Here is a 13239-nt window from a genome sequence, read left to right on the forward strand (position 1 = left end):
TTGACCACATTATTTTGGGTTCCTGGCAACTGCAATCACATGACTGCAATTTATAATGTTTTGCTGAAAACCAGCTTTTATTTCCAATTTTGACAAAAACACCCCATAGTGAACCTTGGGTTGTTTAATCATATTCATTTAACAATTATGGATTCTCTTAATGATCATGATTATTTGCTTGACTGCTGCAAGAAAGACAGTAAAATAGGGTTGGTCACATGATGTCATGACTTATAACCTTAATGGGCAGGCCCCATTATGTTCATAAGTCAAGGACTATGTGATGAAGAGGGAAGTCAGAATTGATTGGACACAGATTGGAGAATTGTTTGGGATGGTCTCCTGCTTTGGCAAGGAGTTGAACTAAAAGACCTTGAAGCCCTATGATTCTATGCTATATATTTTCTTTTTCTTTGTAGAATTGTAGACTTTAATAAAATTACTATTTTAGTAATGAATAGTTTGTATAACCACTGTTCTTCCTCTCCAGTCTTGCTTTCTTCCTTTTGTCAGATTTATTTAAATGCTTTGTATATAAGTGAATAGCAAGTACTGCAAGAGACAAGAAATACACAAATATATCTTTTGTTTTTGCTTGGAGAAAAAATGGGATTTGAATAGAAATGGAATGGAATGAAATGGAAATATACTGAGGATACCAAGCAAGAAGGAATATTTTGGCCAGAATTCTAATAAAGGTTAATAAAAGATGCCGAGTATTTTGTTTTTATTTAACAACCAATTACCTTGATACTTACTTTGTTCTTGCTGCTACTGGGAATTAATTCTAATAAGTATTCTAGCTACATCAGCAAAATCTCAAGAAGTGGTTTGCAGACCCTGGTACAATTTTTACCCTTTTCCATTTTAATGATAACATATACTATGATAGTCTCTACGTTAGTTTTTCCTTTATATTAAAATGCAGTAACAGTTAAAATGAATAAATCTTTCAGATAAAGTAATTCCATAAGCAGCTAATATTATCCACAAAGGAGATCTTTGTGAACAATAGATTGACATAGTAAATATGGGATTTCTTGATCCGATTCAAATAAGCTGTTATGAGATATGCATTTCCCCCCCTATTTCGTCCTTATATATTGGTCTACAACAGAGACAGCTTTAAAATTGCAGCTACTGCCAGAAATCTGGCTCCTGGGAAAAAATTGGCTCCTGAGCAAAGTAGAAGCAGTGGTGTCATTTTCCCAATCACCACAAAGAGAAGAAATAAGTGAAGTCATGAAATCCAGAGTGGATCAGAAGTGCATTTTCAAATATGGCACATAAGTTAACAGGCCAGCCTACCTCTTTTTAGGTCTTCTTCAATCCTTTCTCCTTGCTTTCTTGAGGAGGAAAGTATTATGATTACCCTTCACACTGGACTTTGAGAAAATTAAATCATTTTGGGAACAAGTCCCCCTCCTTTCCAAAAGAAAGGAAAAAGAATGAACACAGGAGGAAACTTGCGGCATCATTCCAAGCCGCTTTCCCCCAGGTTAGGCCCATGGAGTATTTAAAAATAGATCAGAGTGAAGAAACACAATACAGATTTAAGTCTTAAGTCTTTCTGTGGGATTAGGCCAAATAGACAAATTGTGCCTATAAGGTGAGAGCTAGAAAGAGGCAATTTTGAGTCACCATGCTGTGACTCAAAGCTGTGGAGGCAGAAGGACTGGACTGCAACAACTTTGGCTAAAGTACCTGCAAATATTGGAGCTGTTGAAAAATCCTGTACTTCTTTCTCAGCTGCCTCCATAAAAAAAGATTTAGAAATGGGAGTAAGCGGACTGGAAATAAATGTGACTTCTTTGGAAGGTTTCCCTCTGAAATATGGTCTGTCTGCAAGCCTTCTAAAGCTGTTGGTCTAAAGTGTCCAGAATCTTGCAATACTGAGCGCAGTGGCCAAGGCAATTCAACCACATTTGAATGGCCACATTTAAAAAGTTAATTAATAACATTAGGTGCCTTTTGCACCTGTGTATGAAAAGTTTTCAGTGTTGTGATCCTTGAGCTAATGAAATAATCCTTGTGCAGCACTTGAACTGATGAGTTTGAGACCCTGGTTTGGAGAAACAAATGAAAAATAACAGGTGCAGTCTCCCATAGAGACTACCTATACAGGTAGTCCTTGACTTACAACAGTTTGTTGAATGACGGTTCAAAGTTACAACTGAACTGAAAAAAGTGACTTAAGACCATTTTTCACATTTATGACTGTTGCAGCTTCCCCATGGTCCAAATTTGGATACTTGGGAACTGATTCATATTTATGACAGTTGCAGTCTTCCAGAGTCATATGATCAGCTTTTGCGACCTTCTGACAAGCAAAGTCAATGGGGAAGCCAGATTCACTTAATAATCATGTTACTAACTTAACAGCTGCAATGATTCACTTAACCACTGTGGCAAGAAAAGTCGTAAAATGGGGCAAAACTCACTTAAAAAATGTCTCAATTAACAACATAAATTTTGGGTTCAATCGGGGTTATAAGTTGAGAATGCCCTGTATGCATTTCTTTGGGTTTCTGTTAAGATTCTGTAAAATGCAGGAACATTTTTTCCCCTTTTAGATTCCTCTTCATGTCAAATATGTCTTTATTTATCACCTATTTATTTATCTCCTTCAGTATAAATTAGCAAATCTGCGAGTGCTGTTCAGAACTGACTCATCCACCTACTGAAGATCTGAATCAAAAGCTTAGGATTTGGAGCGAACTCTCAGCACTAGTGAGACCAAACATTCCCCACCAGGACACTTGCTTTTATGGAAGATAGTATATATTGCCAGTTTCAGAAGAAACTAATTGATTTGTAAGCTGCCCAGAGTTGTCTCTGGACAAGATAGGCAAAATTTTGCCCATCTTGTCCAAAGACACCTCTGGGCAGCTTACAAATTAATTAATTAATGCTAATTTGCTCTCCTCTTTGCAGATAATCAGGGAATAACATCACAACGGTTATGGCGAGGAAAAGCAAGATAACTAATTGTCTAGAAGGCTAATTGCTAGTTCATATGACTTTCTGTGCATGCTCAAACTATGGGAGATATTAGGAAAAGCAAAGTTGGAATGAAATAATGTTTTTATTTCCAACATAGCAACTGAAGTGTAATTGTTGGTATTTCCATATATGCTGTTTCACAGTCCCCAGAGTTACAATTATTTTCTTGCAGTGGGGTACATTAATTTTTTTCTTCAACTAAATCTATAAAGATATCAGGGAATGAAAGTCTGTTCAGTGGTATCATGGTGAAAGATAGGGAGTAAATTCTTCCTTAGGGCAAGAACTTATCACAAAAGCAATTCAATTATTCTCTTCATATGCCATACTCTTCCAATTAGAGACCACAATTCACAGGTATTCAAGAAGTGCAAGTCTTATTAAATAAGACAAAATAGGCTATAGGACATGAAGGCTGTAGAACTTCAACGGGCAAGGGATGGATAATGCTTCAGATGTTGCTGAACTAGAACTCTCACTATCATTACTTCTTTTGCTTGTTGGGACTCTTAGGAATTGGAATTATGTTTTGTTCAAATGTAATTAAACGATGTGATTAACAAATCACAATTGTTGAGTTAAAGTGATGCTCATTTAGGCAGAATGCAGCAACACCAGGGAAAATAGCAGTTTTTAATCATAATGGTTCAAATGATGATCTTCAGCCAAGAATGGGGGTTTTAAATCTGTAAAGAAGTATTCCTTGTAAAATTGTTATCTAAAACCTGTGTTAGGTTTTCCAAACTCCTCTGTCTATCTTGTTGCCAAGATTCTACTGGTTTTTTAACTGCTATCTTTGAAATGGAATTGTGTACAAATGATGATTACCTTATCACTAAAATATATAAGCTTTTGTTAAAATCAGAAACAAAAGATTAATTTTTTAAAAATTGTATGATAAGCTGGGCAAAAATAATTCACCTTGAAAAGACAGTTTATAAAAGAAAGAAACAAGTTTAGTCTCTTCATTTTTGTATTGTTCAGTCTCTCTATTTCCCTCCCCCATTTTCCAAGACTCGTTGCAAGCTGGTAGAGGAGACTAGCATGTACTTCTGCTCAAAGATGATATCAGGAACTTTGAACGAGGACAGAGTGAGAAAGCAATTAAAATGCAACTAGAAAACTCTGCATTCAAATTTAATTCTTGCCATCTCTTAGGTTCAAACTTTAAAACCAGATTATCAGAATATTTTGAAGTTTGACACGGTGAGAATTTAGGAACACTTTTCTTACGGCATTTATGAATCTATCGTAACATTTAGTCATTTCCTGATGTCCTGTTGGATTTCTGTTTTACAAAGAATACACCTAAAAACAACGTAAACAATGAATCAAGAGAAATGGTAAAGAGAGAATAGGAATAGAAGTGTGAAAAGGTATAGAGAAAAAGAAAAGAAAACAAATATATATAAAGAATGTCTTTTTTCAAGGATATAAAGAACACATTCAACTCTTAGTTTAAGACTATAATAAAATGTCTATTTTCCACACAGACAAAAAGAAAAGTGGAAATTAAAAAAAACCTTTTTTCTCTTTTTTAAATTTAAGAATTATAGGTCAAAAATGTATTTTTTTCCATCTCCTGCAAAATGTCCACTGAGGGCTTCTAATTATAGATGGTTTTTTTTTTCAGTGACTTTTCTCTCACGAGGGCCATTAACTTGGCCTTCATTGCCAATTCTGTCACCTTTATTAACTATTCCTCTATTGTGGGTATCATAGGATCTTTCCAAGTTTATTGTTATCATATATAACAATAAATTACCAATGATATGTGATTTTTTTCAATGTTTTGTCTATAGCACCTAACAAAAAAAGCTTCTACTCTAAATTGTACATTAATGTTCAATTTTTTTTGAATTACATTACTTATTTCTATCCAATATTGTTTAACTCCTTCACAAATCCACCAGAGGTAATAAAAGATTCCTATTTGAGTGTTGACATTTCCAGCAACTATTTGGGTATACATTTTCGCCATTATATCTGGGGATACCAATACCATCTATACATCATTTTATAGAAATCCTTTTTTGAGATTAAAGCATAAGGTAATTTTCAGTTCCTTTATCTACATATTTTCCCATTGATCAATTGGTATTTTAGTTTGAATTGCTTTTGCCCAGCTTATTATACAATTTTTAAATAATTCATCTTCTATTTCTGATTTTAACAAACATTCTATATATTTTAGTGATAAGGTGGCCATAATTTGTACACTGTTCCACTTCAAAGATACGTTTTATTATGTTTGAAATTGTACAGTTTCTTACCAACTTTAAAATCTTTGAGCTGCAAATATGAAAACCATTGACAGTTGCAACCTTTTAGTGTCAAGTATTCTCTGGATTTTAATTTAGTATCATCTGTAGAGTGTTCCAATACATCTACAACACCTTTTCTGACCTTTTCTATAATATGTTTTGGGGAGGGAAAGCCATAAAGGTATTTTTGGGCATAGTCTCATATTTATTCCAAATTCTCAAAATGGCTCACCTTAACAAAGTTGATTTCTAAAATCAACATTAAGCTTTAACCTTATGCCATCTATAGGCATGCCAGGCCAGGCCAGTTTGTAGTCTTAAAGGATAACTCCAGAAGAATTCTGCCAGAGTTCCCCTGGCCTTTTAGATCTATTTTCCCTCCGCTCTGAGGCTTATTGCTTATTATCCGAAGCTCTCTGTTTGACAAAAGGACAGAGATGTGATTCATGGAAGTTCTGGTGATAGTCTGCTATTTTATTGTTTGGTGGAGAATGTTATTTATTATACTTAGTCTCTCATGGGTAGTTGCATTTCACTGTAAGTTACTATTCCTATTCCTACCACAGTCTCAGCAGATATGCAAGAAAATGGTCAATTGAATTTAGGCATAGTGGTTTTTACTGGGTAATTTTTTCATTGCCAATAAAACTGACAACAGAATTAAATGAGCCTGCTTGCGAAGCGGGCAGCATATTCTCCTGCAGCAGGATTGTTGACAAACTATTCAAAAATAATCATGCAGTGTATCAACTTTTATTCATTTCTTTGTGTCTGTGCATTGTTTGGGAAATGGAGTGCAGTGTGGGTATTAGGCAGCACATTCTATTTGGCAATATCCTGTTGAAGTCTATGGCAAGAGTATGGAAGTCTGGATATGTTTATATCCAGACATGTATTCCTTTTATCAGTAACTGCTGCTTGGCAGAGAATGGCATAGTAGGAAACTGGAAGTTCCTTAAATGGGCAAACTTGTCTGTTTTTCAGGTCAGGCATGTACTTCATGTCAGCCAATAAGGACCTATGGGCCTTCATAATGACAGGAGGCGTTAACATTTAGCAGCCCTTTCATAATTAAAGTACGCTTGTTCCTAAATTACTAAAAAAAACCTTTCTCTTTATGTGATCCAGCATTCTGAAATAGAGACAGACATTTGCATTCACTTGAGTAGGCTTTAAGGTTTATCTGACTTAATCTGAGAAGTCTCGTTTTCTCTTGTATTTATCTCTTAGGAAAGCAGATATAAAATTCTATCATTCTGAGATAAAGTGGTGCTATCTGCTATTACTGTATGTTGCTTTTCATGGGATTGATTGATTGCATATATGTTCTCAACTTGGTGCGGACTCTTGGTGTCCATATAGATAGATTTTCTCCATGATAATCTGTCCTTAACCTGGACATTCAGCTGTTCCGCTGCTATACTCATTGCCATTGTAATGGAGTCCATCCATCTTGCTGCTTGGTCATCTTTTTTCTTTCCTCCTTTCCCAGGATCGGCGCCTTTCCAGAGGGCTAGATATTTGCAGGCTATGTTTGAATCAGAGTACTGATAGGTTATTATTTTGCAAAATAATTACTTCTGCAATTTTAGAGTAGAGTTAATTATATATTTATGCATCAGTTTTTTTGACATTTCAAAACAATATGCAATTAACACAAACAAATCAGAAAATAGATTTAAAACTAAGTAAAAAAATAATTTTAAAAGTGTAATTATAAACAATTCTGTCGGCATTGAAAGATTGCAGCATAGGTGCCAAGAAACTATTGCTAAAATACTCTTTTTCCTGCAATTAAGCTTTTCTTTCATAATGCCTCTGATAAAAGGTTCATCTGGAGAATACCTTTATGAAATTATGCATGTGGAAAACATAAATAAGGTAGAATAGTTGTAGGAATATCTCCACATACCTTTGAAAAACAATATAAAAGTACATTTTAAATAGGTTCCATCTTCTGATCTGTCTTTCCTAACTTTTCTTGTTTCATTATGTTGGATGCTTCATAGGATTTCAGGCTTTTAATTTGCTTAACTGAATTTGAGAGTCCCTAACCTCTCAATTTAGTCTCCAGTAGACTTACTGATGAGGATGGGAGCATTTCTAATGCCATGGACCACAAATCAAATTGGAAATGGAAACCATAATGCATCTTTTACACATACTGTATATCTAATTGAATTAATTACTTTAATTAATATAATTGTAATCATTTGCTCTCTTTGTTTCAGCAGTTTTGAGACTTTTGTAATCTTGGAATTGAGTTCCCAGTAGAGAACTGTATGATGTTGAGGTTATGTATTTCAGATATAATAGTACTCAGCATGTTGATGTTTCATTTCCATTGTGTTTTTGGGATGCAGGTTTTGGAAGTGGTGCGCTCCAACTATGATACACTTACCTTAAAATTACAGGATGGGCTGGACCAATATGAGCGCTACTCAGAACAACACAAAGAAGCCTCTTTCTTTAAAGAGCTGGTGAGTTTTAACTCTCATAAAAGGGTCATATAATTGGCTCATGATCCAGGTTACAGTTGCAGCAATAATGCAGCAAAAACTGGCTGTATATTCACAAAATGTATGAATTATACCATGTTTCCCCAAAACCAAGACATGTCCCAATAATAAGCCCAATTGAGCTTTCGAGCGCATACACTAAAAGAAGCCCCCCTGAAAATAAGCCCCCTCATGTGCAGGGGGGAAAGGGAGGGGGAATATCAGAGCCACTGCCACACGAAATCAGCAGGCCAGATTCGGTGAGCCGGACACACCGCTGCCACTCGGGAGAAGAAGAAGAGAGAGAAGGCTCTGCGAGAGAGCCCATTTCTGATGTTCTTCTCCTCCCGGGTGGTGGCAGTGCATTCAATCCCCAAATCTGGCTTACTGATCTTGGCCAGTGAGGGGGAGCGGCAGGTAGGGAGGTGGGGTGGCGGAGAAGCAAGATTCATGGAACGAGATGGGGCTGCCCTTGCTGTCTCTTCTCCCCCCCTTGCTGGGCATGGCAGGAGCTGGAAGCGAGAGACCTGTCTTACCTGACTTCCATCTCCTGCCATGCCCGGTTGGTATGCGATGGAGGAAAATCCGTCCCTCTGTGGGGAAGCGTGGGAAGCAAGAATCCTGCCAGCATGGCCATGGGGGCGGGGGAGAGAGTCGCTCGAAGCCCAGTGAGATGCCTGCTCCAGCTCAGCCCTTGAGATACTCTGTCTTGAGGCAGGCACTGTGGCTCTGGACGGTGAGCGTAAGCAGCTCGTACTTTCCCGTAGGCTGGCCAAGACAGTCAGCATCTCCTTGAGGAGGGCCCATCCCATGCATGCATCAGCATTCCCAGGAAGTCATCATTGAGGCAGCTCTCCTCATGGCTCTTGTCTCCTGGCCCTGCCAAAAAAAATTTTCCAGCTCCGTCAGTGATTTCTCCGAGTTGGCGGGTACGAAATAGTGATGCAACGTCCCATTGGTCATCTCTGGATAAAGTGGGCCGTTGAAATAGCCGTGGCACAAGCTGATCGAACAGCTCAGCAACCACACCGAGAGGTGCCCCAGCAGCATCCCGGGGGTGCCTGCCCCAACACACTAAACATCCCGAAGTAGAGGAGGGCTCCGGTCGCGCCTAGTTTCAAGTCCTCCAGTTGTGGCTGCCTTTCTTGCAAGGCTTCATTGGGACCTGTTGGGAAACCATCGCTTGGCCCTTCTTGCTCCCTGCGGAGAGTTCTCCTTTGCACCCAATTTGCCCGCAAGAACTTAGGGGTTTTTTTGTGACCCGATTCTTGCCGGCAATGCTGCAGGCAATAACTGGCCACGTCTTATCCCGTTTCAGGGATAAGACCCCCGATAAGAAGGCCAAGGCCATATTTCGGGGGTCAAAAGAAACACGATATCACTGTAGAAGCCTGATCATTATTTCCATTGTATGGTGGACAAGTATACTTAAATACATGTTTTATCTTTGCTTGTTTTGGGATTCCTTGAATTCTTGAAGAAAGATGGAGATAGGTCTAAGAGAGCTTTTTTTAAAACACTCTTTTATATGCACATGAAGACTTTTCTCCAAAGGCAGAGATATCCCATGCTTACTAGTTCAGCATTTTACAAAAGATCTATTGAGGAAGCAGAAATAAAAATGTTTTCTCCCCAAGCAGACTTTATGCTGTAATTTGAAATGCTCTGTTAGGATATCCTATTCTCACTAGTTGTACATACCAAGAGCTGACTGCTTATTGGACTTGTGCAAGCAGCCTTGATACATTTTGACAAGATGCTTTGCACTATGGAAATGAGGCCATTTACCTCACTGAGATGAAGTGGCAACAGGAATTGCCTGGGCATGATGCCCTTATACCTTCTGGCATTTGCAAAAGTCACTTTAGTCAGGAGGAATTGTGCTGCTTTGGGAAGCAGCTTCAAGGAGATACTTCACCAAACCTTCATTGATAGATGCAGCTTAGTTTCTTATTCCCCCACCGCTTCAAAAAGTTTTTTCCCACTTGAACTTATTCCTGTGTTTTATTGGGCATTCTTTGCCAGGCTATCCCTATATTCCTCATTGCAAATATACAATAGCTGCTAGCAACCATTAATGTTTTTCATCTGTAAAATACAAGTATCATGATAGTGACCTTTTTCTAAATTACATGTGTAGCAGGTACACTGTTACCCTCAAACGCTGTATTTGAGGTTAGGAGGGAGCAAATACGCTGCCTCTGTTCTCTCTTTTTTCCCTTGGCCACTGTCACTATTTTTTCTATATTCTTTTATTCATTAGGCTTTATCTTTGTTTTGATTAAAATGAGGACATTGTTTTTCCTAATTCGTGGAAATTGTTCTTTGAAGAAACTATCCTGATAAACACTAATAGTTCAATTCTTTATCACTGAGAATAATTCATGTCACTTCCAACAAAAGTCTCTCTCTCTCTCATTCTCAATATGTGACATGCCCAAATGAGGACCGGGAAGCCTTTTTCATTATTTTTCAGTTGGTGATTAAACATCAACCAGTTTAATTTATTTATAGGGGAATATTTATCTCTATTTCCCTAGAGACTAATTTAGCCTCATCCAAGCCAACCCTTTACTGAAAGCCTCATTTCCTGAGTTTACTTTCAAAGTAGAAGAAAGGAATCAAGCTGATCCAGTGTAACCCTCTGCTGACAAAATACTTTACTTCTCTTTTTACCATTACAATGTTTTTTCTTTTAGGTTCACAAATACCAAGCACCTTCTCTAGAATATATATTTTCATAAGATTTTGTCACATAGGTTGTTAACTAAGATCAAAGTATGTGGATCTCTCTTCTACTGTTTACCTTTTGTACAAAGTGTACTTTTCTAATTTATTTATTGTGACGATTTTATTTAAGATTGTTTTTCATTGTTCTCTCGAAAAGCACTATGGGCTCCCCAGGAGGAAAACCAATGTGGAAACAACATAAATAAAAAATGTGCAGAATGACAGCATAATAGACAAATGCAAAAGCTGCCTCCTCACTCTTCTTCCAATGTATAGATGTTTGTGTCAGTCTTAGTCATCTACCAATTTCCATGATTGCAGGACTTTTACAACCTGAGGGCCAGACATGGCATATGGCTACTTCCTGAATTTACCTCTATGTGATTCTTCTCATTTCCCCAAAACTCTGCTTGGCCACACATTTCAGGGAACCCACAGTATGAAGCAGAGTTTTGGGGAAATGAGCAGAATCACATAGAGGTAAATTCAGGAAGTAATCATATACCAAGAGTCTGGCCCACAGCTTGTAAAAGTCCTGCAATCATGGACATAGGTAGGTGACTAAGATTGATACAAACAGCTGTACAAAACTAACTTTTTAAAATAGGCCAGATCCCGTAACTTACAAAACTTTAAGAATTTGACCACTTAAAAAAAAACTACATTCTAGTTGAATTCTCTCATTTGCCTTTCTATTTTCTCTTGAAGAGTCTATTAACTTCTTGAATGAACGAACCACTGATAGACATGGCTTAGGGTTAACAAACGAAGTGGCTTATTAGAATATTCAAACTGGTTGTTTAATTGGTATGCAGTGCTTGTTCCTGCATCCCTATCAAATAAGAATTTTCCTTGGTAATGGAACCATAATAGGCTTGCCCTTGGATAGCGTCTTTCATTCAGGGGCAGGCATGTGGAACTAGTAAATTGAAGAAAAAAATTAATATCATGGTATGGAAAGTACCTGGTGAAAGGAATGAAAATATTTGTCTGTTGTTATAAGTATAGGAAAGGATTGATAAATTCATTGTTGCTCAGGATGGGAATGCCTTCTTGTCATGTCTGGGCTTGTAGACTTGACACTGGATTATATTTCTTTTTTCATATAGATTTTTTTTATGCGGTTTATGATACAGTATAATCACATAAGTTCACTTTTTGCATCTAGTAGTAATATAAACTGCATCTAAGAAATATGGACTTCCACACAAAACAGTTTACTGTATTGAACACTAGTCTATTCAAGGCCTTCTTATTGCTGGAGTATTGGCCAAAATGTACGGCGAAAGTGATATCATAGTGATTGTTCTGTCTCCTACAGGTCCGGTCCATCAGCATCAACGTTCGGCGAAATCTGGCATTCAACACTCTTAGCCAGGAAGCCCTGCTAAAAGAGTTTTCAACCATCTCCTGAAGCTGTCTTCTTGCTTCATAACTAGTTCTGGTATTACCATATCACCTCCTGCAGAATAGCTCCCGGATGTGGAACAGTCTAACTCTACTGTGTGGTTTTGTTTGTGTTTTGTTTTGTTTTTAAAGAGAAGATCAAGGGAAGGCCTGGACTTGTCCCATACCCTTGAGGATAGAGAATTAACAATATAGACTGCATTGGGAGTGGGAAAGAAGGGGCAGGGTTATTTCTCTTTTTTAATTTCTTTGTGACAACTGTTGTGTAGGGATAAGAATTGTTTACTGAGTGAGCAAGAATAGAGCAGAAGAGTGTTGCTTAGAGAGTTCATACTTAATGGTTCTCTGAAGACTGCTGAAGCCTGAAGTGAGAAAGGGGCACAGGAACCAAGATCTTAATAATATGGAACAGTCTGGCTGAACACTTATTTTATGTACATTTATACTTGGATGCTTTGAATCTGCGGTTCATGTATATTGTTAGGTCCATTTTAGTTGGTGCTGAAATTAACACTATGGGCTCTGTCTTCATTCTGCACAAGGCCTCCTATTCTAATGGTCTTGCCAGAATTCCACCTCAGGATGGTCTTGGTGCCCAACCTAACCCTCTTTCTGTCTGGGGTTTCTTAATTGAAAGATTACCTCTATGAGTTTATTCTTACTATTCCACTGTGCCATGCGTTAAAACCTTGGGAATGAGGATATTAAGATGTATTAGTGATTTTTCTCCCCAAAGGAGCAATAAGGGAAAACATTGTATGGTTTTACTTCCACCATTCTCGTGCATCAAAAGAAGCCAGTTCCTCCAGTACCCAGAAGGTTGACTGAGCTCCTGCCCTAAAGTCCTTCACTTTTTTCTGGCCTGTCAGCCTTGGATTCTCTACATACTGGTAGGGTAATTGAGTGTTCTTGTCAGGCTTGTCACTGTCCTTTCTATCAAAAATAACCTCTGTGAATTCCACAGTGATTGCAACTGTTTAAGTCAGTTCACACTTTATGTATTCCAATAAAGTACTGCATTGGAAATTCAGAATTAAAACAATAATTTGTCTACTTTATCACTTCTTACTTATTTTAAAGAAATATTTATTTGGGAGGGGATATATATTTATAGTCATTCTATACTCCTGTCCATCCAATGAAATAACTCATACGAACTAGAGCTGCATAATTATTCTGTCAATTTTTTTCTCATTATTTTGCAGGATTTATTTTTTGAGCCGTTTTTAATGAAAATGATAACTAAGGCACTTAATTTTTTGCCTTATATAGAAAGAATTCACACAACTGGGCTTTGTTCGAAAATTAAAAGTTGGCTATGATTCTGGCATTGTGCA

General features: G+C 37.5%; 1 protein-coding gene across 4 annotated transcripts in view; it reads left to right on the forward strand.

Moving 5' to 3' along the window:
- Positions 1-12941, forward strand: part of ARMH3 (armadillo like helical domain containing 3) — a 133913-nt gene extending 120972 nt beyond the window's left edge. For all 4 annotated transcript variants that reach the window (XM_034439907.3, XM_034439909.3, XM_087872817.1 and 1 more), the window contains 2 exons: positions 7631-7747; positions 11817-12941. In XM_034439907.3, coding sequence (XP_034295798.1) covers positions 7631-7747; positions 11817-11909 — 210 coding nt within the window. In that variant the 3' untranslated portion in view covers positions 11910-12941. The remainder of the gene's footprint in view (positions 1-7630; positions 7748-11816) is intronic.
- Positions 12942-13239: the final 298 nt, after the last annotated feature.

Source organism: Pantherophis guttatus, chromosome 6 (genome assembly GCF_059756535.1).
Source record: "Pantherophis guttatus breed Tessera chromosome 6, ASM5975653v1, whole genome shotgun sequence".
Lineage (NCBI taxonomy): Eukaryota > Metazoa > Chordata > Lepidosauria > Squamata > Colubridae > Pantherophis > Pantherophis guttatus.